At 36.0% G+C, this 27,614-nt stretch overlaps 2 protein-coding genes across 17 annotated transcripts in view; both read left to right on the top strand.

The window, feature by feature from the left end:
* tcf21 (transcription factor 21) overlaps positions 1-21,041 on the top strand; it is a 55,394-nt gene extending 34,353 nt beyond the window's left edge. For 2 of the 4 annotated variants that reach the window (XM_087305814.1, XM_087305815.1), the window contains 2 exons: positions 17,734-18,268; positions 18,634-21,041. In XM_087305814.1, the coding sequence (XP_087161940.1) occupies positions 17,734-18,268; positions 18,634-18,723 (625 nt within the window). In that variant the 3' untranslated portion in view covers positions 18,724-21,041. 4 annotated transcript variants of the gene reach the window in all.
* eya4 (EYA transcriptional coactivator and phosphatase 4) overlaps positions 1-27,614 on the top strand; it is a 178,925-nt gene that overhangs the window by 34,353 nt on the left and 116,958 nt on the right. The gene's annotated exons all lie outside the window — the stretch shown is intronic.

Below are 27,614 nucleotides of genomic sequence, written 5' to 3'. Positions count from 1 at the left end.
TGCAGAAATGAGATGCTGCGTTTTTTGCGTCACGCATTTTTAATGGAAAGTTATTTAAGCATTACAGAATTCACACAACGATTTATTGTTTTTCCCCTTTTCACAACATGCATCATGGATAAAAACCTTTATAAATATACTTTGCACAATACAAATAAAACATAACAAAGATTTTAATACGAATTTCAGCAAATAAACACCTTTAATGTGTTTATGCCTTTATTTAGATGTTCATTGTGAATGTTTACTTTCACTGTCTCATTTAGAGAAGCTCCTCACACAAATAAGTAATATCTCTGAACTGTAATAATAAATCTATATAAAATGCTGCGCTTTCTGCCTCCTTTATTCAGGCGCATTGACTTTTGGGACTACTCGAACGAGTTTTGAGCTCAAGTCACTGATGCAAGAACACATCCGGGATCTTTCACGCATCCTCCGTTCTTGCAGTCTTGAGTTTTGGAACTGATCTTTGGTGGTTGATGATGACGTTACACGAGGATGCAAGATCGCTGAAGAAAGCATGTTGAGAAACAGTTTTAGTGTAGTTTTAGTGTAGTGGGCAGCAGGAAGGGCATTCGCTGTAAAAAATAAATCCCAGAGTAATTGGCGGGTCATTCCAATGTGGTAACCTCTGATAAATCAGGGACAAAGAACAGTTAATGAGTGAGTTGTAGTGTTGGCCATTATGGTTTAGAACAGGTTCCCAAACTTTTTGTTGTGTGCACCCCTTTCTAATATTTGCTGTCAAGCACCCCTTTCTCCAATTAAACTCTACATTTTTACCTAAATACATATATTTTCTGTATACGCGATTAAAATAAAAATAATAAAATATGTCAATTTAATGCATGAGCTTTTATGAAGTTGACAATTTTCACAGTGTCATTAAGTACGGACAAAAGTTAATCTGGCTAGAGCTTCTTGGTGGATGCTGCAGTGTAAAAAAAAAAAACTTAAAGGCATGTCTTTTAAGTGGCTGTGTCTTGTTTGTAAGTGCTGGACCATATATGAGGGCTTAAGACTGCTATTAGCTAAAACCTTACCACAGTCTACACACTGTGGATTGGGATTTTCTGCATCTCCGATCCATGTAAACCCGAAACCAATGTAACTGTCACTTTGTTTGCGTTTCTTGCTTGACATTTTCGCACCCTAGACTTCGTTCATTGTCCTCCGAGTCTATACAGGATTCAACGCTAAGGATTGTTTCCACTGGGCCGATCGGGTCAGTGGTTCGCAGTGGCGTAGTAGGTAGCGCTGGTTTGATCCTTGGCTCAGTTGGCATTTTGTGTAGAGTTTGCATGTTCTCCCTGCATTTCCTCCAGGTGCTCCGGTTTCCCCCACAGTCCAAAGACATGCGGTGCAGGTGAATTGGGTAGGCTAAATTGTCCGTAGTGTATGAGTGTGTGTGTGTGTGTGTGTGTGCGTGCGTGTGTGTGTGTGTGTGTGTGTGTGTGTGTGTGTGTGTGTGTGTGTGTGTGTGTGTGTGTGGATGTTTCCCAGAGATGGGATGCAGCTGGATCCCGGATTAATAAAGGGACTAAGCCGACAAGAAAATGAATTAATGAATTTCTAAAGGATCATGTGACTCTGAAGACTGGAGTAATGTAGCTGAAAAATCATCTTTAAAATCACTGGAATAAATGCTTAAAGTAAATGATTAACTACTTTTGAACAGTTGTTTTATAGTGCAATAACATTTCACAATTTTACAATTTGTACTGTATTTGTGATTAAATAAATTCAGCCTTGGTGAGCAGGAGAAGCTTATTTTAAAACATTTAACAATCACACTGATCCCAAACTTTTGACCAGTTGTGTATATAATATTTTATAAGTGAAAATGTGCACTTTAATTTTGGCACCCATGTAGACACTAAATAAAAATCAGAGAGGTCAGACTTTGTCATACTCAGCCTCATTTCAGTTGTCAAGCTTTGTATATATCTATTGAATTAATCAATCCATTAAAGAAATGTTGGCTAGAAAATGCATCATAAATGGATAATTTTCCAAATAGGTATCGCTGCAGGCCCAAATAGGAGGAATTTAACTGCAAGTAGACTGGGTGACCTCCAAGTGGTAGGAACTGGCAGTATGTTGCAAGTGGGCTGGTTTGCTGTTGGTGTAGTAGACAATAATAAAACCCAACAGGTTACTGTGAGGTTGGATGTAGGATTGGGGTAGGTGTAGACATTCATAAAACACAATAGGTTGGACTCTTAAAAGACATCTATAAAACGAAAACTCCAGGTTTGTATAGCCCACTTGGAGCTCAAGTCCCCTCCATTTGCAGCTGGCGCCGACCTCGGTTGATTACCTTCTCCAGTTTCTGGTGCTGTTTGGATTTAATGTTTACTTTGCTGGTATAGGAAAATATTTGGCAGAGATGCAACTAGATGAAAACCTGTAATCTGAGGGTTCAAAAAAATTTAAATACTGAGAAATTGACTTATAGCTAATTTGAGATATTTTCTAAATAGGAAATACTAAACATTTTCATGGGACCTTTATTCATGATGTTTACATATTTTTTATTATTTTTGGCATAAAATAATCCATTCTTTTTAAATGTATTTTCTTGTCTATTGCCAGAAATATACCTATGCAACATAATTTTGTGGTTCAGGGTCGCATAATACAATAGAAAAAATATATACAGATTGCAGTTTTATATTTATATTTATTGTATGATATGATTTATTTCAAATAAAGAAACCTTTTTATTTTTTACTGTTCTCAGATCAAAATTGACATACTTATACAGTATGTCAAAAGATCAAAGCAATTTTGATTTTGCAGTTCATGACCCCTTTAAACTCTTTAAAAATCTGACCAACTGTGTGTGTGGTATGCAGTAATGAAGTACATTATTGATTGATAGACTTTGTTGCTTACTGCAACATCTCCTTGAACCATTGCCTGCTTTGATGCACAGGTTTAAGGTTCACACACACACACACACACACACACACACACTCACCCTAGGGACCACTTCTCTCTCCTCATGTTCCTTCCTGTAGTAACATCCTTTTGGAAGACATTAGAGCGCATTATACCAAGCCCATCTGACAGAGTGATGAAGGATTTTAAAGTGGCAGTTCTGGGGGTTCAGTCTCTGTGCTGACCCTCAATCCATTTTCCTCCCAAGATTTACAAATATTGCAGTCTGTGGTAAAGAGCTACAGGTTCAAATCTGAGCAGCTTAAATGCGGTTTTAATGGAGTAGTTTACATAAAACTAAAAAGGATTTATTCACCCTCCGAGATTATCTATTGTTTTTTACCACAATTATTCTGAACTTCTTAATATAAAATAACTTAAAAGCGATGTGAATGTATTAAGAAAGTAGACTATGCAATCTGTGTGACAAATTCACATTTTAAAGCAATAACAATGAATTTTAAAGCATTTACATGAAGATTTGCGGGCTTAAACAAACTGACTGGGAATCGTTTGACAGAGTGATTTATTTCAAACACTTAACTAAAGTTATGGGGTGAGTTAGGAGTAAAAACATGTATTTTCACTGCTTGCAGGACAAAACTGTATTACAAATAATATATACATATAAATTAAATATATTTATAGATTTTACTGAACAAAAAATTATTGTGTTGTGAAGACAAAAATCTAATTGTGGATGGCAAGCATCGTCAATGCACCGAGATATCGAATTAAACCAAATCGATGGCATGATAATCTTAACCAAACCAAACCATGAGACCAGTGTAGGTTCACACTCCTCAGTCTATTGCAGTCTATTTTACATTGTGCAGTGCAGTTCAGTTCTGAGGGTGCAGTTCACTTATTGATGACTAATAACAAGGATTTCTAGATTCTATACATTTATACACTTCTGGTATGGTAAGGTTTGGCACATCTCAGCTCACTTCGGTTTCAGATTTGCTGAGCTTTCCATTTCTGAATGTGCATTGCAGTTTAGTATCATGTGTGAGATTATCGCTGAAGGCACCGCTTCTATTCCTGGCTGTGACATCATTGAAAACGTGTCATAAGCAAATGTGTGACACAAGCCAACCCACAACACAGAGGAAATGGATGCTACTGATGGAATGGTTCTTGAGCAATTACTTTAAATATAGAGCAGAGGTGTCCACACTTGGTCCTGGAGGGCCGGTGTCCTGCGAGGTTTAGTTCCAATCAGACACATCTGGGCTAGCTTATCAAGCTCTTACTAGGCTTTCTAGAAACGTCTTAGTAGGTCTGTTGAGACAAGTTGGAGCTAAAATCTGCAGGACACCGGCCCTCCTGGACCGAGTTTGGACACCCCTGCTATAGAGAGTTTGGTGTCTCGTGTCGCAAATCCAATATTTGCTGGCATTAACTGGCAATGTGTATACATCACATTTTGATAACGTTTTGGCTCACTTTAAAGCTCATCCAAGGTGGTGGTAAATAAGCATGGGTATAGAAACAGAATGCAAAGTGAGCTGTACTCAACCGAATCACGATGTACCATGCAGTGGAAATGCACCTTTAGACATCAACACGCCATATACTTCTTTGAATAAAAAAAAAAGGTTTAAAAAAATATCAAAACATTACTAATACTACAATTGTATTAAGCATGTCTGAACTGATAGGACTCCATGAGTGGGACTCTAGAAAATAAAGAGAAAGCCATGTGTGTTTGTGTGTGAGAATAGGGAGGCAGTCATGTGTAGTATCATAATGGAGGAGTTTTGAGACGCATTGCATTAGAGGCAGTCATCGTGTCCTCTCTATCAGCACTGTGATAGGACTTTTCTTTGGCGGACTCCAGTCTGCCTCTATGGCTGGTTATCAGCTTCGTGCCGTGAGCTCAGCTTTGCAGAAGCCCAAGAGAGCTTCGTTTGAGCTATACTGATATCTAGGCTTCCTGGGAGTGGGTCAGAACCAAACTCCGAACCACTCATTACCATAGAGATATTTGGCCAGCGCTGCTTTCAGACTCATTTTTGGTGATAAGGCTGTGTGGGGAGTGAATGTTTGAGCACATGAACACATGAGCCTGTCATATTAAACAGTAGGCATCAAGCTAGAATGTTAACGTTTGTCTGGGGAATCTGACCTTTTGAACTTTGACAAGAAGAAAAAAATGCTTAGCATATTCAAATGTTTCACTCCAGCATCTCTCACTCTTATATTTATTGCATGATATTAATTCCTGTTTGCAGACATAAACAAGTGGTGTCAGGCTTGTCAAACAGACTGATGGAAGTATGATGCTGGACTATGAGTTAGTGTGTATGTGTGTTTGTAGTGTTTGAGTCATGAGTCACAGATGCAGCATTACGAAACCAGCAGCACCAGAGCCAGCTCTCTCTCGTCCTCTCATTATCCCACTAATGGGCGGACTGGCAAAAACACAGCCACTAATGTTGGGAAATAACAGACAATACAGTAAGTGTGAGAGGAAAACAGAAGGTTGTGCTGTATGAAGTAATTATTAAGTGTTGTAATGGAGGATGATTTACATCAGATAAAATTAATTGTTTTTTTTTTCCCACCTAAATTCTGTTTTATTTAATTTCTTTCTATCTTAATTTGTCTAGATATTTGTTGACTTTGATTTAATGGTTTAAATGAGTTTTAATAAATAAATTTGTCTGAATTACCTATTTTTTAGTAGAAGCATTTCTAATTAACTGAAATCATAAAACTTTCAATTCTGTTTGCTTGTAATAGAAATTCAGGAGGATTAACTAGTTCGGCCAATGTTTTGTCATTGGAAAGGGCTTGAACTGATATCATAAAATTGGCATAACACAGGACAACAGTGTTTACAATCGCTGACAAACAAATCTTGTCAGATATGGTAATGAGCATTTTATTTTTATATAGACCAATCAAAATCTAACCAATCAGAGCAGGTTCTTGGAAATGATGAGTTTAGAATATACAGTTGAAGTTCATTCATTCATTCATTCACCTTTGGGTTAGTCCCTTATTTATCAGGGATCGCCACAACGAAATGAACCGCCAACTATTATGTTTTAATAACTATTATCATTACCAACCGGCATATATTTTACTCAACCCAGTACTGGAAAACAACCATACAGCCTCGCATTCACACACACTCTCATACACTACAGCCAATTTATTTTATTCAATTCACATATACGTCTTTCGGATGAGATGTTAAACCGAGGTCCTGTCTCTCTGTGGTCGTTAAAAATCCCATGGCACTTATCATAAAAGAGTTGGGGTGTAACCCAGATGTCCTGGCCAAAGTCCTTCAATCAGCCCTTACGATCCACTATCAGCCCTTACGATCCACCATCCACGTGGATGCTGCACACTGATGCTAGTGTGGAGAGACTCCCCCTCATGATTGTGAAGCGCTTGGGGTGTATCCGCTTGTTAAGTGGTGACGTGTTTGTGACGTATGTAATACTGTTTCCAGGTCCAAGCCGCCATTGATTTGAGTGGAGAAATTTCATCGTTTATGATCACGTTTTATTCCTATCACACATTAAAGTTAATTTTATATAAAATCATGGTGTACACAACAATTTCTGGGCTTGCTGCATAACAAATACCAAAAATTTAACAATTTATAAAAAAATTAATCACTTTCTGGCCATTGGATGTTAGGCATGGGCATATATACTTCGATCGTGATTTTCGAAAGCATTAAATCGCTTTGTAAACGTTTATTATTACCATTTCATGAGTCTCCCCATTCAGTTGGATAGAGCGCTTGGACCTGGAAGCCGCTTCGCGTGACGTCACACTTAACAAGCGGATGGCCATACACAATCATTCATTCATTTTCTTTTCGGCTTAGTCCCTTTATTAATCTGAGCTAAGCAGAATAAACCACCAACTTATCCAGCACATGTTTTACGCAGCGGATGCCCTTCCAGCTGCAACCTATACCTGGGAAACATCCATACACACTCATTCACACTCATTCACACTCATACACTACGGACAATTTAACCTACCCAATTCACCTATACCACATGTCTTTGGACTGTGGGGAAACCGGAGCACCCGGAGGAAACCCACGCGAACGCAGGGAGAACATGCAAACTCCACACAAAATGCCAACATTGCTTGAACTGGCAACCTTTTTGCTGTGCCACCCTTGAAGTCAAAATTGTTATATATAATGCTCATATTTTTTATAATATGTTCCAAGTGCTGTTTAACACCGATTTATAAATATAATAATTTTAATAATTTTTTAAATAATAATCTACTAAATTTCTAATGACTTTTTACTTTTATCTTTGCCATGATGACAGTACAAAATATTTTGCAAGATGCTACTTTTCGGCTTAAAGTGCACTTTGAAAGGTTTATTAGGTTAATTGGTTTAAATAGGCAAGTTAGATTAAACAAAGTTATTGGACAACAGTTGTTTGTTTTGTAGCTAAATGAAAAATAAATCTAAAGGGGGCTAATAATATTGACCTTAAAAACTCATTTTATTCCAGCCAAACTAATAAAAAAAATACTTTATTCGTAAAAATAAGAAATTTTATGTGAAATGTGAAATTTTCTATTAAACATCACTTGGGAAATGTTTGGACTTTTTTTTTTTTTGCTAATAATTTTGCAATTTTAATTTTTAATCTCAATAAATCAAATTATTTGAGACTCCTTCAGAAATTAGGAGAATTTAAACATATATTATGGGAAAATTAAAATGTTTTTTTTTTTTTTTTTGATGTTGGATGCATGTAAACCTGTCAAAGACCTCCAAAACAAAATGAAAAAACGTTTAAATCATGTAATACAGCCATGGTTTTTTATCATTTTTTACAATGTTCATTCATTTGTTCATTCTTTTTGGCTTAGTCCAGGGGTGGGCAAACTCGGTCCTGGAGGGCCGGTGTTCTGCACAGTTTAGCTCCAGCTCTAATCACACACACCTGCTTATAGATTTCTAGTGATCTTGAAGACACTAATTAGTTTGTTCAGGTGTCTTTGACTAGTGTTGGAACAAAACTCTGCAGGGACACCGGCCCTCGAGGATCAACTCAATGCCCATAACTGGCTTAGTCCCTTTATTAAATATGGGTCGCCGCAGCGGAATGAACTGCCAACTTATCCAGCATCTGTTTTATGCAGCAGTTGCCCTTCCAGCCGCAAACCAGCACTGGGTAACATCCATACACACTCATTCACCCACATACGCTACGGACAATATAGCTTGTCCAATTCACCTGTGCTGCATGTCTTTGAACTGTGGGGGAACCCGGAGCGCCCAGGAAACCCACGCGAACATGGGGAGAACATGTAAACTCCACACAGAAAAGCCAACTGACCAAGCCAGGACTCGAACCGATGCGGCACCGTGACGCTCAATGTTATGTTCCTTTAGTATAAATCTTTCATCATATATTTTCAATTTTATGTTTAATTCTAATCTTTAGTTTTAGTTTAGGTTTAGTTTTTGTTTATTCAGCGTGGTTGCTAGGGCTTTGCTTTGTTTTTGTGGATGGTTGCTAGGGTGTTACTAAGTTGTTGCTAAGGCTTTCTGAATGGTTCTTCCAGTGCCTATTAGGGAAGACAAGAAGAGGTTTGAAGAGAGTGACACAGACCGGATATCTTTTGGACACAAGAGGTTTGATGCATGAGTTTTGCTGGGAAGTTTGGGGGTTGTCTTCTGTCTGAGCTGTCCTCACAAGTCTGAATTCTCATCCTGATGATAACATGCTCTCTGTGGACGTAGAAACGTTTAGCTTTATAGATTGCACTGGCTCTGCTCATTTGAAAATATGTCCCATGTGTCTCCCTCCCACAGTACTCGCATGAACAAAGATTGCATCCCTCCATTTCTGTTTCTGTCCCGCTCCATCTCCATCATAGCTACACATGTTCACATAGTATAGAGTTTGGTGCACCTGGTCAGTCTGAGCATGTGTGTGAATCTAGACTTTAAGTGATGAGAAGAGGAGCAGTAGGTTGAGTGTGATGAAGCTCATATAGAGGAGAGAGTCGTTCATCTCTGGCCATGTGAGAGATATAATGTAAATAACCTCAGCTTCACACCATCGATTTATCAGACCCCCGGCTCAATCTCACAAACCGTCCCATAAACACAGCTTTGGGGGTGACCCCACATCTGTCCGGCCCGCTCGTCCCCACATGCGCAACTTTAAGATGAACCCACAGAGTGCGAGCACAAGAAAGCCTGACTTCCTATTGTATAAACATAGCTTTGAAAGAACTGCCGGGTGAGAATTATTACGTGCTGAACCGCTTTCCTATACCTCCTGACTAAAGGGACTGTTAACGTGCATAAAATAATATCATAAATAATATTAGAAATATGTAATAATAATAATAACAGTAACTATCAGAATGATTTATTCTATCTTATGGTTTGTTTTGTTTGATAATATTATTCTAAACAAACACACACACACACACACACACACACATACACACATGCTCTAATTAACTATTCTGTACTTTACATTTATATACATTTAATAATTTTGTCAATTAGTTATTAGCTTTTATCAAAATGTACTAATATTTTTACATTATTTACATAATTATAATAGTAATAGACTTTTTTATAATAATAATATTAATAATATTAACTCTATATTATATTAGAGTTCATTCATAATTAAAAATATATTTAATGTCATAACATTAAATATTATTACTACATTTAAAATATATTTAAACTGTATAGATATATATTACAAAAACAAATTAAATATATTTAAAAACACAATAAAAAGAGCCTATTTTTTAGCCACTGACAAAAAAATGTGGTCAGAAAAGACATTGATCACAGACATTTATCTCAAAAACTGTGATAAATATTATTTTTAGCATTATTTACATTACAATAGCAATAATAATATGAATTGTTTAATTCTATTCATTCATTTTCTTTAGTGGCTTAGTCCCATTATTATCAGGGGTCGCCATGGGTATCCAGCATTACGCAGCAGATGCCCTTTAAGCTGCAACCCATCACTGGGAAACATCCATACACTCTCATTTACACACATACACTATGGACAATATAGCTTACCCGATTCACCTATATCGCATGTCTTTGGACTTGTGTGGGAAACCGGAGCACCTGAAGGAAACCCATGCGAACTTGGGGAAAACATGTAAACTCCACACAGAAATGCCAACTGACTCAGCCGAGACTCGAAACAGCGATTTTCTTGCTGTGAGGCGTCAGCACTACCTACTGCGCCACCATGACACCCCTATACATAGTGTGTGTGTGTGTGTGTGTGTGTATATATGTGTATATGTATCTTTATATACTGTGTGTGTGTGTGTGTGTGTGTATGTGTATGTGTATGTATATATATATATATATATATATTTATGCAACAGTTCTGTCTGGTTGTCGAATCTGATTGGCTGATATATTGGCTGTAATATATTTAAGTAATATCAGCACCTGTACAGCCTCTTTACCCTTTGTGTATTACTCCGCCCACATACAGCCAGCAAAAAGCAGACAATACAGGTCTAAAGTTTAAAAGATGCTTGCTCAACTGTTTAACTGTCAGCTTATGATTTGAATCCAAGGTGGAAGAAAGTGGTTCCTCATGCAAAAGGGTTTTTGAGACTCTCCATGTTTGATTTTGATTTTATATACACAATTATGCCGTCAAACTGTTGTATGAATGCAATATAACACTCGCAGCAGTGAGATATGGCTGTATATCGGCACTGATGGGGGCACTAAGGCACTTGGACTGCAGCTTCGTGCCAACGCACGCCTCCCACCAGTGCCGATATACAGCCATATACGTATATATATATATATATATATATATATATATATATATATATATATATATAAATTTGTTTGTTTATAGAATATTTGTTAGCCTTAGTTGAAAAAAAAAAACATTGTTTGAGACAAATGACAATAGCAACCTTGTAGAATCTCCCTAATAGGGAATTATCCTTTTAAACTATTGTTTAAAATTAATTTTTCTCTTTTAAAATATTCGGATCTTGGGTTGTTGTGTCCTCCCTAAAACTTTGCGACAAGGCAAAAACACTTGTGCATTCCGACTCTGGACATTGACCTTGGCAGTTTAGCAGCTCTAATGCAGAGGAGGAACACCACCACTCCCAGCCTCCCTACCCCAAAACACACACACAACCCTACACACATATCCACAAACACAACACACACACAGCTGCAAGACATCTTGATAATATCTGACAGCCGATCCAGTCCAGGTCACTGCTCATCCTAGACTGCACCTCATGCCCTCGTCCCTCTCCCTTCTTGCATGCATGTCCCTTATGACTATTACATTTATATGTATTCATTTATGAGATACTTCTAATTAAAATGACTTACAAATGAGGGCAATAAAAGAAAGTCAAATCACCACACTCAAAAAATAACTTGTTGAATGAACTCAATTTTAATTGAGGGTAGGATTTTCATCCAATAGATTTTTTTAGCATCAGCAAAAAAAAAACTATTTACAAGGTTAAATGGAATTGAGTTGGTCCAACATAGTTTTATCAAATACATTTTTTTATTCATTTGTATTTTTATTTAACTTAAACTCAAAGGTCTGATTACATCATGTTTGTCTTCTGCACTGTAAAACCCAACAGTCAACTTTATCAAATAAAATGAGTATAAGTAACTCAAATTTTACTTAGTTAATTTTACTCATTTGAAAAGAGTTTTGAACTCAGTGTTGAAGGTAATGAGTTAATTGAATACTTCATTACTCCAACTTAAATGGAGTAAATTCGCAGTACTCGTATAGAATATTTTTTTTAACTCAAATGGTTTGTAGCAATCAGTTTCCTCAAATGGTTTGAGTTACCTTTAACGTTTTGTATTTTACAGTGTATGCTGTGTCGCACATTTCAGAGTCTCTAGTTTTATTTAAAGTGAACTAAAAGAGTCATTTTTCATGAGTTACATATACAGTTGATTGAGACTGATCTCAGAACCAATTTTAGGACAGTTATCGCTCACTGAGCAAAACAACAAACTGCATTTTGCAGCACCCAAAGCATGCGTGCTTCTACAAGGTAGTAAGCTTAAAGCATTACATGAAACTCTTCTAAATCTTCAAACTAAAGTGAAGATTAAACTCTAACAAGTCTTTCTATTAAGCTTAAACACCTAAGATTACTTTTATTGTCAACATTTCCCTCTCTTAATTCAATCACGCAAAGCATGCTGGAAACAAATCCCCTAACCAGGTAGTTTGACCAATACAATTCCTTTATGTTGTCCCAACTTAATGGTTTACAAATTTAAGTGGACTGAACATAAAACAAAGAAATTAGCCAAAGAAAATACAAGAGTTCTGTTGATTCAGATCATTTTAAACAGGTAGATTAAACAAGCAGCAGTAATCATTTTTGAGTGCAGAAAAACAACAAAATAGATGTTTTGACTTTATTTACAATTATGTATTATTATGCATTATTAGACATTGACTTCTGCTCTGTTGACTTTTGATGTTGAAAATTCGGCTGTACAGTTTAACATAGTAAGTTTTATTGGCATTTAAGTAGTTTAAAAGATATATTGTATAAGAAACAATATAGAGAATATTAACTATGTAAAATAACAGGGAAATACAGGCAGATTTTTGTTATGTAATTTACAACATCAATACAGACTATAGATCACTACAAATATCAATAAAATAACTTTTTGTTCAAGCGTGTCAACATCAAAAGTTATTGGAGGAAAAATCGAGGTCCCATAATGCAATTCAAAAGCAAAAACAAAGGGGAAAATAAAACACATGAATCACAAAATAGATAAAGCTGTTAATTTACAGATATGTTTTCACATAGAAGATATAGAATAGAATAGAATAGAATAGAATAGAATAGAATAGAATAGAATAGAATAGAATAGAATAGAACAGAATATAGGACAATGAATCACATTAGATGCAGACATAATTGTATATGATTTTGTAAACAAAAAGAGCAACGTCTTCTCTAACCCACAAATTTGTCTGCTACATTCCAGTGCATTGTACGTGTCAGGCTTCCTCTTGTACAAACAGAGTCCTTAAGCAGCATTTAAAACCACATCATCCATCTATATTAAACAGTTTGTCATTTATAAAGTCTTTCATGAGGTGTTATGTTTTTATTAAGTGGCTCCACAGTGTTTGACCCAAGAGCTGCATAACTGAATCATTTGTATCCAAGCCAGTAAATCAAAGTTTTGTTATTCTAATTCATCTCTTTTTTTTTTACCATAGTTGTCACTTAATTTTTTTTTCCCTTTCTGGAGTTTAGTTCTGGCCTGGAAAGTCTATTTGTTGAATGCCACGTTGCAGCGAGTGTGTCGTTGAAGTACATGTAAGATTAAGTGTGTGTGCAGTTGCTGTTATCTGTCATTTTGAGAGTGTGTATGTGTGTGCGTGTGTGCTGGAGCTCTAAGTCGGATGTGGACGTTTGAGTGTCCAGTTTCCAGTGACCTTTGACCCCATAGAGCTAATTAGTGATATCCCCACAAACACCACTGAGAACATCACATTCTGTGGCATTTGTTCAATCATTATTCATTTATAAAGACTGTGGTTCACCTGTTTCTGTCTGTTTCTATCACCAGAAGAGTTCAAGACAAATGAGATGCAGTCAGTTATTGCCAAACACTTTTGAAACTGATATCATTTCATTATTTCTTTATATTATGTTTATGTACATAATTTAGTAAAAAATGTTAAAGGGTAGTGTGTCTGTAAGATGTTTCAGTGTTTTATTCTGCTTTCCAATACCTTGTTTATTTTACTTTTGTTTGATTACTGCTAACAATACTGATATTTTGAAATATTTTAACAATTAACATGACTGTTTTATATTTTAAAGTGCAGTTTATTCATGTGATGGCATCGGTAAGTGTTAAGCATTATTATTATTTTAGTTATCAGAGTCGTTTGGTTCTTCAATGATTATTCAAATATTTTTTTTCAATGGTATCATGTTTAATTTCAATTTTTTAAGGATTCTTTGATTTTTAATGTAAAACAGATTTTGAAATTACTTTATTTTGATGGTCTCTTAAACACATTTTGTTGTTTTGTAGACTGTAAGGTTGGGTTTAGAGTTAGTGTAAGTTGACATGTTATTGCAAAGTTTCTTAAAGTCAGTTGATTGTCTGAGGAGCAGTGTCAGCAGATAATAAGCAAATAGTCTACTAATACTCTAATGAGAATTATGGGCAATGCAATGTAACTTATAGGAAACTAAATATGCAAAAGGGACCATCAAAATAAAGTAATACCCTGATTGTTTTACCCTCTTGTTGAAAAAAAGAGTCAATAAGATTATTATTGCGTCCATTATTATTATTTTTTTTAATTATTAATTATGTTTTTCTTTTCAAAATTATTCTCAAAAATGTCAAAAAAACTACAAAATTAATGTGCAAATGCATTCAAACACAGTATAAAGTAGGGCAATAAATAAAAACATGGAACATAAACATTAATATGCATTTTTTTATTATTTGTATGAATTTTTAATTTATTTTAATATTAATAATTTTAAGACTTACAGACTTATTTAGTGATTCAGATTGCTTTTATGTAATTATAATTATATTCATACAAAACTTTCCTAAGACAAGAATTGGTGATGGTGAATCATTTTAGGACAACTTTGATGAAAGGCTTTGATCCACTCCAAATGTTGATCACTTTATTCATTCATTCATTTTCTTTTCGGCTTAGTCCCTTTATTAATCTGGGGTCGCCACTGCGGAATGAACCGCCAACTTATCCAGCACGTTTTTACGCAGCGGATGCCCTTCCAGCTGCAACCTATCTTTGGGAAACATCCATCCACACACATTCACACACACACACACAGACACACACACACTCATACACTACAGACAATTTGGCCTACCCAATTCACCTATACTGCATGTCTTTGGACTGTGGGGGAACTGTTCGGAGCAAAGGAAACCCACGGGAACGCAGAGAGAACATGCAAACTCCACACAGAAACGCCGAGGCTCGAACCAGCGACACAGCGACCTTACTGTGAGGCGACAGCCTCAAAAAATATTATTTTTCAGTTATGTTAAGTAAAAGGGATTGAAAGATTTTTAGAGATGCTCATTGCAAATATATAAAAATCAATGTGTGTTTGTTTTGTTATTTTTAATAACTATTTGTAATTGTTTTGATTATTAATTATTATATTCAATGTTTTTTTTTTTACAGCAGACATTTTATATATACTCCAAATGTATTCATATATATCAACATCTCAGATAAATAAGATTTATGCTGATCATATCTGGCTTATTTTCATAATTTTATTGAATACAGTACAGTGACTGTTCTGTAACCTGTCTGTTTATCTTTCTGGACTTTAATGTCAGGGAAGATGAGGGAGCTCAGTCTGCTAGTGACTGAAAAACAGTGGCTATTTTAAGCTCTTCACATAATGCTGCACCAGGACAAGACTATTAATCTTATATCCCACTTTTATTTTCTTTTGACTGGCCCACCCACCAAGAAGAGAAAGAGAGAGATAGTCAGTACGACTGTATGGCCTTATTACCGTATCCTCCTACTTCATGTATATATACCTGCACTGAGCATTCATCTAAAGATTCGTTCAATTACTTCAGCTGAAGATCATTGAAAACAACTCTTGTCTGATTTATAACACCTGCAGTGTCTGTAAAACCTGATATGCTCCTGCAAGAAACCAGATCTGTCCATTCATCTGTCAGGTTAAGAACTATGGCAAGGTTAAAATACCTTGTGGTAATTTGCTGTGGTAGAGACAGAGGAGAGATGCTGTTTGTAAGCCACCGGAACTGTGAGGTGTCAGAGGGCAGATCTCTGGAGATTTCTCTTCCTTCTTTGGTCATCTCGCAATTTAGCACTTGAACGTTTCTTGCTTTTCGCAATTACACGCAATCTTTAATCAGCGTTTAAACTACGGGCATGATAGGATGATGGGATTGGGCACTAAATTCTGAGGAGAGAGCAGAAACCCCCGCGTGTGTCCTAGCTATCATCACCTGATTTAAAACCACTCTTGAGTCGCCTTCACCCTCGCCACTTAGAGCGCGCACAGATCGGGATGTTTTGGCTTGAATTAGTCGGCTGTATTAGCAACCGGTGTGGGGTACCATTAAAAAAGCAAAACATGGGGTTTGGGGACGCGGAGTATCCATTTCACGTGCCCCTCCGGAGGCGCCAGTGGGCCATTTGAGACGCTCCTCGTGGGATTAGAGGGCATCAGTGCTGAAAGCTGCCCTGGCTCTCCCATCACTGTACCAGTTTATGATTCCCGCTGTTCCAGTGCTCGCACAACCGCTATTTCCGACCAAAGACCCGCAAAAAACACTCAGATGCCACTTGGCAACTCAGAGGAATTCAGAGGGCACGTGCGACTGCCTTTTTGCTCGTGTGTTACGTTAATTTATTGTTTATTTGTTATTTTACGCACGCACGTGCGTCATGATTTTGCCAAGTACGATGCGATCCGGGATTAGCATCCTTATCGTGGAACATCTTTTTTGTTCGAAAATGTAATCCACACCTATATCCCTTACATCTAAACCCAACTATAACTGTAAATTATTCCCAAAATCAGAGGGGAATAATAGTTGGATAGCAATCATGGAGAAGTGCATAAACCTGACCGTAAAGCTAAACTTCACATAAACAATATACATATCCCTTAATTCTGATTGGCTGATTGGAATGTTGTTGCAGGATCAACATAGATGTTTATCCAGTCCTACTTGGTGAAATCAGGTTGGCTCTTTACGCACATTTATTCTTTCTTTTGTCAGCACTGAGCAGTTGTTATATCTGTAACTTTACCACCAATAATAATGCAACATGCTTTATAAAAGTAAAATAAATGTTGGTAAGGTTTAAATAATAAAAATGTAATTGTTATTACGTTACAGTTACAAATCGTGTTCTTCTAAAAGCTCAGTTCTGCGTTCTGTTTATTATTATATTGCTTTAAGCTATTAGATTATATGCTTGGATTCATAACTGTGTATCTGAAAAAAATAATGTTTAAAAAAAGCAACCCAACTGCACTCTTTAGTTCTCTTGAATATGAAATATTGAAAACAAGGTTTCAGTAAATGTTGTAAATTATTGCTTTAAGTAGCAAGGTAGCAAAGAGCTGAAATGTGCTCTTTAAAAAGTTTTTAAAATTACAATTAAACCATTTAAAATGTCTTTTTTATTTTTATGTTAAATTATTTTAGTCGTTTTGTCCACAAATACCAATTTAATAAAAACTAATATAATGATACTATTTTTTTTAGAACAATCTAAATAGGAATTCTGAAAAAATCTCCATTCAATTAGTGCAATAGTAACAAAATAAACGTATTGCTAGTGCAAAGTGAGTAAAACACTACACAGTAACAATTTGTTTAAAAAATCAACGGAAAATGTTTTCTGCTAGCAACAGCATATCCATCTATTATTCAGCTCTAAAACTCAAAGTAAAGTAATGCAACATTGAAATACAGACAAAACGCTCGAGTGCAATGAATTTTCAGTTCTGGTGCATAATAAACGCTAGTAAATAATGCACTGTAACTATGCAAAGTGATGCACAATTGTCTTAATCTGAGCAGGTTTAGTATTTGCCTCTAGGAGTGTGTTGCCGCGTGCGCGGGCACGCCCCTGAGAGCCAGAGATAAATGCTAAGATCCTTTAGCTCACGAGTTACAAGTTATGCTCATCCTCAGCTCGCGCATGACACGTTTCCACATAGCCAGTTGCTTCATCTCCACGTCCAGTCAGAGAACCTCAAACTCCCATCTCCTCAAGAAGTCCTTTTCTCCACTCCACCCTTGTCTCCAGCCAACATGTCCACCGGGTCCATCAGCGATGTGGATGAATTTCACGAATCTGAGCTGCTGGATGGTCTTCTGAAATTCGGTTCCGGTAAAGACCCGGGGACATCAAACGAGAGCACGGAGGACAGCTCGAACTGCGAAGGCGCGTCGGTGTCAGAATGTACAGGAAAGAGGCGCAAATCAGCCAATATGCGCAGATCAGCGCCCAATGGTGTGGCCCAAGAGGGCAAGCAGGTCCAGAGGAACGCTGCTAACGCGCGCGAGAGGGCGAGGATGCGCGTGCTCAGCAAAGCCTTCTCCCGGCTGAAGACGACGTTACCGTGGGTCCCGCCGGACACCAAACTCTCCAAGCTGGACACTCTGCGGCTGGCCTCCAGCTACATCGCGCACCTGCGACAGATACTCGCCAATGACAAATATGAGAATGGCTACATACATCCCGTCAACCTGGTGAGACACTTCTTGCAATCAGAATTAATATTGAGTTTTCATAAATAAATTTCGGTTTTCCGATTCGGTTAATCTAATGTTGTTTGGCACCACTTGTACTCTGAGGGCAATTTTTAGTGTATTGACTTGTGTAGAAACGGTAAATTGGCACACTTAAAATATTTTAATCACGTTGAAAATTATTAGGTCTTCCAAAATGTATTACGACTGCTAATGCCGCATTTAGGTCTGTTTTAAACAAAGTTTTGTGGAATATCTTAAGTATCAATTCGATAAATTTAGCAAACATTTTTCTCTATTAATTGTAAGTGTTTACTAATTTTTATGTAAATTATATATATATTTTTTATATAATGTTTCCACAGACGTGGCCGTTTATGGTGGCTGGCAAACCAGAAAATGAACTCAAAGAAATGCTGAATTCTACACGTTTATGCGGGACTACAGCTTCCTGAGACTCAAGATGGACTTAAAACATGGACCTATTTTAAATAGTTTATTTCTAAACAGAGTGACATTTCATCTCTTACCCAAACACACGAGTGGGAATAACTGGGGACAACATCCTCACTCGCATTCCTGTAAAGAGAAAGTGATATCTATTTAAATGTTCACACGTGGGCCTTGCTGGTTCAAGGCAACAGTGTGTGATGTTTTTTTTTTTTCAATTCAACTACTTTTATGAAGATTGTCATCACTTTTTTTTAATTAAAAATCACGAGACGTCATTATACTGGGCTTTTTGGTGACGCCGAGTGTCATGTCACGCGCCTTTGTTGTTGGCATTAGAATAATTGTAAATAAAACAAATATTGAAGTTATAGTTTCAAATGAAGCACTTCACCTCTTTAATCAAGCAGGGATGGAGGGTTCATGTTTATTCACTTTGCTCTGACCTGTGTGAACCTTGTTATCATATTGCCCCACCTTTTTCTCTCAAGATCTCTGGCGAGAGGACATGTCACCCTGTCACCCTGCCTGCGAAAGATAACATGATTAATTCTCTTCATCGGAAGAAACGTAAACCTTCCCTTTATCATGATATATCATGCATCAGATAAGCATGGCTTTACGCGTCTTTGGAAATCTGAATTTCCCAAAAGTGACTGAGAAAAATACTTTAAAAAAACGCATTGCTATATAACAGCTCCTTTTTAATTATAGCTAGTCAAACCAAGAAAAAAGTAGTCTGACGTGATCCGTGTTTAAGGTCAGTTGTTTTTAGACCAGTAAATCGCGCGGCTCTTAATCTCACTGTGCAGCCGTTGTTTAATTTCGCGCGGGGTTGTGACCGCTATGTTTATAGCGCTCGGACAGATATTTATGCGTCACTCCTCTGAGGGGCGCGAGAGCACGAGTTACCCGGAGTTACCGATGATAGGACGCCCGGTGTCTCAACCACGCCGCGGCCTTGCAGCTTAGGAAAACACTGCCCCCGCGCATAAAACAGTATTCCACATTAAACTAGTCATCACTGTTCACTCGCAGAATTACAGAAATCCGCGCGGTGAGACGAAACGGTTTGATGGCGCAAGACAATAACAAGCCCGCCGCCACCATCCATCACGCGCTGTTATTGTAAGGAGAGGCTGAGGGTGATCTGCGAGAGACTGAGAGAGCGAGGGAGGCTTAAACACACACTCACACATATACGCACACACAGACACACGCTTGGCCAATAAAGTAGCTTTAAACATTGTGAAAACCTTTGATACGTCTGAATATAGCATGGTTATATCATATAATATATGAATGATATAGACCATTTTGAGGGATGTAAACAAAACAATGGTCCCAACGTATTTCCTGTTTTACATTTTTAATTTTTCAAGCTTCCGAGAATGCAAAAGAGCCACTTATTGATAAATAATTTTATGATAGCTGTTTTAACATGAAGTTATGATTGAATTGCCTCTTGTTACAGTTATGAAATAGTTTGAGAACAAGCAGGAAATGTTCATGGACCAATGACATGACCGCATTGAAATATAGGCCTACATACATAATCTTTGGAGATTCTTTTGCTTACCATTTGCAGACTTTTACTTGTTTTTGGGGAAAAACTCTTATTTTTGACTTATTATTTCTTAAACAAGAACATAGTTTTTGTATTGTCTGGAAAATGTCTCGTGATTTAACAATTTTTACATGGCATGTTTGGACTAGAAGCAAGACGAAAACTCTAAATAAGAAAAGCATTTGCAGTGCAGTTTTCACTTTAAAAATTAGCAATTGAGGACATTATAAATGGAATCAATTGAAGACAACATATGTAAAACGTCTATTAGCTGTCATGATTGAAATCTGTAGGCCTGAATGATCTTATAGGCCCTCAAAGTTTTAAGCTATTATCATTAATGTGATTTTTGTTGTTGATGATGAAATCCACTTAATTACATACAGTTCAACCCCCGCCAAAAAAACCTATTCCGTCAAAAACATAGACCTACACTGAAAAAAAATCCTGGTTGCCTTAAATTTTTAAGCTGAATCAAATTGCATAACTTATACAATTAAGTTAGAACATGATTAACATGAACATGATTAGGTTTAATTAGTTACAATGACCTAAAAACTTGTGCTGTCAAGACTAATTCATCATATATTTTTTACAGTGTGCGGGGTTTTTTGCCCCTTTCCTAGCTTAATAAGAACTTTCAAACCAACAGCTTTGTAACACCTTGTACAACATAACATGTATCTTCACTAATTTGTAAAAGGACGATCTTTCATTAGAAAATTAGTAAATAAAATTTCTCCTGGTTTAATTTAACACGTTTAAGTTATTTGCCTAAAATAATATTCATGTTTCACGGCAAATGCATATAGCCTTCAATTTTGTAAAGTCCAAGTTACAATTGTAGCAGTAACAGATTTCTGTGACAGTCGGGTTTTTTCCCCATTGTCTATTCTTAAAGGCCTATTTATTTGCAGTGCTTCGATTTAGTTGTTTTTTTAACGTTCTTTTATAGCCTGTCATAACTATCTGCTGAGAAAAAGAAAGCTACTTTCCTTCTATTTGCAGAGGATATAAAAATATTTATATCTTACGCTAATACAGTACGTTTTATGGGACATCTTTTCCTCACGGGACTCACTTGAAAGCTCTCCACACCTCCCCTAAGAGAACGATCTTTACTTTAGTCCCTTCGTCTTCATTTTCTGTCATCATCTGAAAATCAAATAAAAGGCTTTCTCTTATTATTTAAAGGAGCTCCCCTTGTTTCCTGTGCGAAGCGCACGTTCATCGTCGTATATCAGCACGGATAAGTCAAGTCGCTCCATCACCGCTAGACCACCGGCGAGAACACTGAGCTCTGCCCGGGTCAGCTGCGCTCTGCCCGGCAGCGGGAGGAGGAGGAGGAGGCAGGGAGGGTCGGTCATTAGAAAGATAAAGTGGACCCTGGATTCCCATGCGCTGCGAGAATATGGCTAATTGTTTTGTTGGACGTCTGCCCAAACCTCTCTTTTATAGTCTTGAAGTCTCTTGAGAAGGAACATTGGCATGTGGTCTAGATGCACATACTCTAAAACAGTCAGATAAGAAAATGCGTGTGTGTGTGTGTGTCAGCTGAAGTTTATGATGCGCCTTAGTTCTTAGTTGGTTTGAGACGGCTAAAGTTAAACCGCTCGTGTCTGGACTGTATCTGAGCTGCTGTGTCACGCTTCACTCAAAACTCCTTTCATTTAATAGTTTTTTCCAGTGGCCTAAAAACTGTTTATACTTGACATGAAACAATACAGAAAATAAATGGCCAGATTCTGACCTTGAGCTGATAATAAGACTAATGATCTTTTAAAAGATGTTAAAAAGTTCCTCTTGTGAGGAATGTTATAGTGGACGAATCTGTATCAATCATGCCACATTTCAGCACTCAGACTCTGAACAGCGACTAAAGAGCTCTGTCAGTCTCGCTGCTGGCACATCAGACTCTAGAATAGCTAAATTGCTGCACAATTTGCTGGCTCAAATAGTGAAATAAAACAGATACACTGAAAAAATATTTTTGCGAAATTGTTGCAAACAATTTATATGGCCTCGAATTTAAACAAACGGATTTGGGAACGTTCAACTTAACTTGTTTGTTTAATTTCAGCCCAAACAAATTGTTTGCATCCACTTACTTTATAAAAATGTAGTAAATCCAATGAATATTTTATTCAGTGTACTTACAAAACTGCTTTGCGGTCGTGCAAAAGAATATTAAAGGGACCATTTACTCATCCTCAAGTAAATACAAACCTTTATGAGTTTTTTTCAGCACAAATGAAGATATTTTGAAGAATGTTAAAAATGTTATATTTTTTTCTAGTTTCCAAAATTCTGCTGTTCTTGAAATTAGTTTACGAGAAATTATGAATTAGAACAAAAACTAACCAAATGAGATTGAAAAGATAAAGTTTAAATCTAGAAACGTATAAGTCAATATAGAAACTGTTATTCCAAAATAAATAAATTATTTGAAGAGTTCAGATGCAAAAACCTCTAAATGCCATCTGAAAATTTCTTCTAATATGAGCATTTTCCACAAGCTTCTGTGTGTATGTTCAGCAAATTCACTATTATGGCAAATATAGGTTCTTTGCATTGCCTTTAAAGTAAACAAACTGAACAAATATATTTGAGGCTGAGGGAAAATGCTCATTCTAGAAAACTTCAGATGGCAATTTAAGGATTTTGCATCTGAACTCTAAATATTTATTATTATATAATATTTTTTTTCTGGTACGACCATTGTGTTAATATCCAGTTATCAAACAGCCTATAATTCATTGCTGGGATCAAATATAAATTCTGAAATGAAGTTTAAAATGAGACTTCTGCAATTGATTTTATTTTTTATTTTATTATTATTATTATATATTTTTGTCATTTTTACAAATTTTGTATTTACAAAATAATATAATAAAAGATAATAAAAAAGAATCAAATATTATAATATTGTTATGGGGTTATACATTACACTATTTAATATTTTTCAGAACTTTTTACAGACGTATGATTAGTCTTTCTAAATTGTATAAAATAAATGTTGGGTTTCACACAGTTCCTTAATGCTGTCACAACACAACTCTAGTAAGTTAACTTGGACATATCTACAAATTGAAGTGGATTAAACATAGAACAATTAAGTTGTCCCGAATTGCGTTATATTGAAATTAAACAAACAGCAAAAGTCATCTTTAGTGCATTTTTTAATCTTTGATGAATGTGTTGTTTGGAACTTTCTAAGTATTTTGTAAAACTAAGTGACATTTCCTGAGTGATTACTTTTTAGAAACGTTATCATGAAGTCATCCATTTTTATAAACTAAACTAAACTGTAATGTAAATGGGTTCAAAGAAAAGAATAAATTTTTTAGAAACTATTTTCAAATACTTTATCATAGTTTACGTCATTAACACATTATAAAATATTTCTTCTTTAAAAAATAATGTATTCGTAATATTAGTACTCTACTCTCTGTATGGTCCTTCGCGCATCTCTGGATTAGCGTTTGCGGATGCATTTAACCTGCAGGTTGTTGTAGTCACTATGTCCTGCAGATGGAGCTATAATACAGTTCGCAATACATCTGAACTGTGCCACCAATATGAATGCATGAATATATTGTGGAAAAAGACCACTGGGTGGCAGTAAAACTACAGACAGGCAGTTTTATCTCTTATTCTTTATCATTCCAAATCAATTTCTGCTCGAGGCTTTCTGGTGTCAGCGTCTGTATCTACATATGCGCATACATGCAATAATTTCAATTACAGAAAAACTAAGATAAAGCTGTAAAATAACACACCAAAAAGCACATGAGATTAAAAAAGCTTGTTTAAGTGAAGTCTCTTAGTCCCACAGCTGTATCTGCAAATGTAGTGTGTTGGAAATGCATTTATGTGTCTGTGTCTGGTGAATCAAGGCTAAACTACTTCCATTTAAGTGAAATTGACCAGCTTCTCAACTGCCCCCGCCACCATCTGCACAGACCGAAGAGCTTTAAATTTAACCCAGAAGTCCAACGCACATTAAAAACACACAAAGACTGTCCTTCATCTCATAAGTATTTCATTAGAAGCATATTTGAAATTGAGGTGAATGTGTGTGTGTTTTGCCTCATTCGGATAAGTGTGCAGTCAGAGGTGGGTCACAGCGACGTCTTGTAAACTTTGCTCTGATGAAAGTGCAGAGACTAAATGGCTCAAAGCATAACACAAGGTAAATGTTAGAGGAACATGAGCGTGTGCGTATGGACGGGGTGTGAAATGTTTGTCCAGGTGGAGGTGATTACTGATTGAGGGCTGCGGTAGACAAGCAATTCTCTGGGAATCATGCTCTTTGAGAATAAGCAAGTGTTATGAATGTGTGATGTGATTTTTAAAGGAATATTACAAATTTACTCTGTTGAATTAGTTGATTACATAGAATTGAAGTGCCAGTGAGGAATGAACATGGTCAATTATTAGGGAAAATGTACAAAATGCAGTAATTTTTGAGCAATTCCAGCATTATGGATGTGACATTTGCAGTATAAACTCAAGACATAAATTCACAGAGAAAGTATATGTTAACATTGTGTTGAAACATATGTTTATTCTTTCCAAAACAACTAACCACAGAATTAAGGGATCAGAAAAATATCAATCTGTAAACATTTTTCATACTTGAAATGGGGAAAATAAACATGCATTACGGATGTGACCAAATAGTCTACAAATTTAAAGCATACAACATTCTTTGTAGTTATTCTGTGAATTAAATTGCACAACCCAAAAGAAATAATGCTAATCAAATGGATAAGAGTTGGCTCACTATAAAACAAAAATGATTTTATTTTATTTTACATTTTTGTATTTATGAAGAGAAAAAAGCTTCATTATGGATGTGACGTCTCTCTGTTATGGATGTGAAATTGCCACTTGTGTGACTTTGGTAAATCAAATATAATTGTTTGAGAACACTAACAGAGACATTTTTGATTATTTTACTGTCCTGAAAAAATGCAAGCCTACACAAAAAACTTAGAAAGGGCTTCGCTATTTTGGTAAAACTGTAATTGTTTTCATGGCAAGGTTGACATTTGCATTGAAAATTGCTCTTTTATAAAACTGCTTGCACAATTATCTGTTTACCCTGTTAAAAAAAGGTTGGATTTCACTAGGGCTGGGTGATAAAATTAGTATCGATATTTATTGACTGAACACCATGGTCAGTATCGATAAAAAAAGATTCGGTATGTAGTTTCGGTAAGAAGCGCTATAGCGCTATATGTGGCTACTGAATGTGCGCCTTGGAGGCACTGCCGATAAGCTTAAGTGTAAGTTTGTCTTTTCCAATGGAGGCGTGCGACTTGTTAGACACATGGTGCATAATCACGCGCATTTTCTAGCCGCACCTAATTAAAAACAATCAAACTTTTTGCATCGAGCAATTCATGTAAGTAGAATTATCCAATCTGCTTCACACTTTGTATGAGATATACCAACACAATCTCACGGCAATTCGTAACTTTTTCATTTAGTGGCTAATTCGTATGAATTCGTACGATCTAATTCGTACAATTTAGTACGATTTGCTTATCCTCCAATGACGGTTGGGGTTAGAGGTGGGGTCAGGTGCCACGGCTCCTTTTTAAAATCGCACGAATTTGTACGAATTAGCCACTAAACTGGCAAAACGTAAAATACTTACGTTTTCTCGTGAGATCAGGCTGGATATACACGTCAGTAACAAAAGCAGACTAATTACCTCAGACAAACACAGCGCACCCAAACACTGCATCACTTTTACTTTTCCCCATAAACTTGCATCAGTGCTGCAGCAATGGTTTGTCCGTTTGTCATCCTCTGAGAAAAGGACTGATGGTCACCTAGTTTTGAGAGACGCCAGGGGAACACAAGCACAAAGTCCATTGTAAATGGTCAAGGAGTCCACGCACACGCGCTTATCACTTTAGGTCAGAATAACAACACATGCAAAAATAAGTGCTGTATAGCAGCAGTGAGGAGATTGTAAATAAAAAAAGAATGTAAAGATGTTGCCAGAGTGGCTTTTTGGTTTCTTTTCTTGTGCATCCCTATAACACTCTATCTGAAAGATTTTTTTAGCATAAGGGGTAATAAAGTCATTCAACTTTACAATCTGTAATGTTGCAGTATGTACAGTATATGGATAATAATGGTTGGTTCCTTTACTTGAAAGCTCAGATTTGATTTTCGTAATTTGTTTTGTTGACAGAGTTTGAGGTTTACTGTATCATTATTATTCACACATTAATGTTTGATTTGATTGTTCAACATTTAAACTTTACCTCTATACACACTTTGTAACATTTTATTTACCAAGTTTCTTTAACACATATGTTAATTTCATTATAAAGAGATCAGATATTTAGTTTAAATATTTTTGTTTTTGTCTTTGAAAACGATTTGCCTTAATGTTGGTAAATTAAAATAAAGTGGTTAAATTAAGAAATCCTAATATTCCTAAATGTTTTGTTAAAAATATTCAATAATTATTGATATCGAATTATATAAAACATGATATTGTGATAATTTATATTTGCAATATTGCTCAGCCCTAGGTTCACACATACGATTTGTGTCGATAAAGGAATCAAGTTATCTTCCTAGTTTTTACAAATTTAAGTGGATTGAACATAAAACAATTCAATTGTCACAAAATAAAACTTAATAATTGTGTTATTTCAGCTCATTTTAAATAAGTAGTTTAAACAGTAACAGCAAACATAATATTTAAAATATTTAAAAAAGATTTTTATGAATAAAAACAACACAACAACACAATTCTTACGTCTTACACAATTCAACACAAATCTGATGTTTTTTGGGACAACTTAATAATTTTGTGTTAAATGCACTTAAATTTGTAAAAACAATCAAGTTAACGTACTAAATGGTTGGGACAACATGAATGAATTGTATATAACCTACTTTTCACATTGTGTATTGTGTATTTGAGAGAACTTATTCTTGTAAACATTCTCTCAGTTCAAAGCTATATATCTAAGATACAATGTATATATTACTGACACTCCTCTAGACTAATAAAGAATAATCTGACATTCATGCATCTGACCTATTAAAACATATAATAGAATCTCCATATGCACCAGACACCTTCTTATAAACACTGCATATTTCTGGGTAAACATTTAGCAATTTTGAGTGTAAGCTATTGTATGGATGTTTGGATTGAAAATCAAGAAATATTTTGTAACTTACCCAATTGACATACCAAATTAGGTTTGTAACAATAGCAGAATAAATATTTATGCAAAATATAACTTTTTCTATACAATGTAAAACCCAATAGTCAACTTTATCAAACGAAAT

The sequence above is a fragment of the Danio rerio genome, chromosome 23, assembly GCF_052040795.2.
Source record: "Danio rerio strain M-AB ecotype USA chromosome 23, GRCz13ab, whole genome shotgun sequence".
Lineage (NCBI taxonomy): Eukaryota > Metazoa > Chordata > Actinopteri > Cypriniformes > Danionidae > Danio > Danio rerio.
Note: the sequence above shows the minus strand (reverse complement) of the source record. Positions and strands in the feature narration are given on the sequence as shown.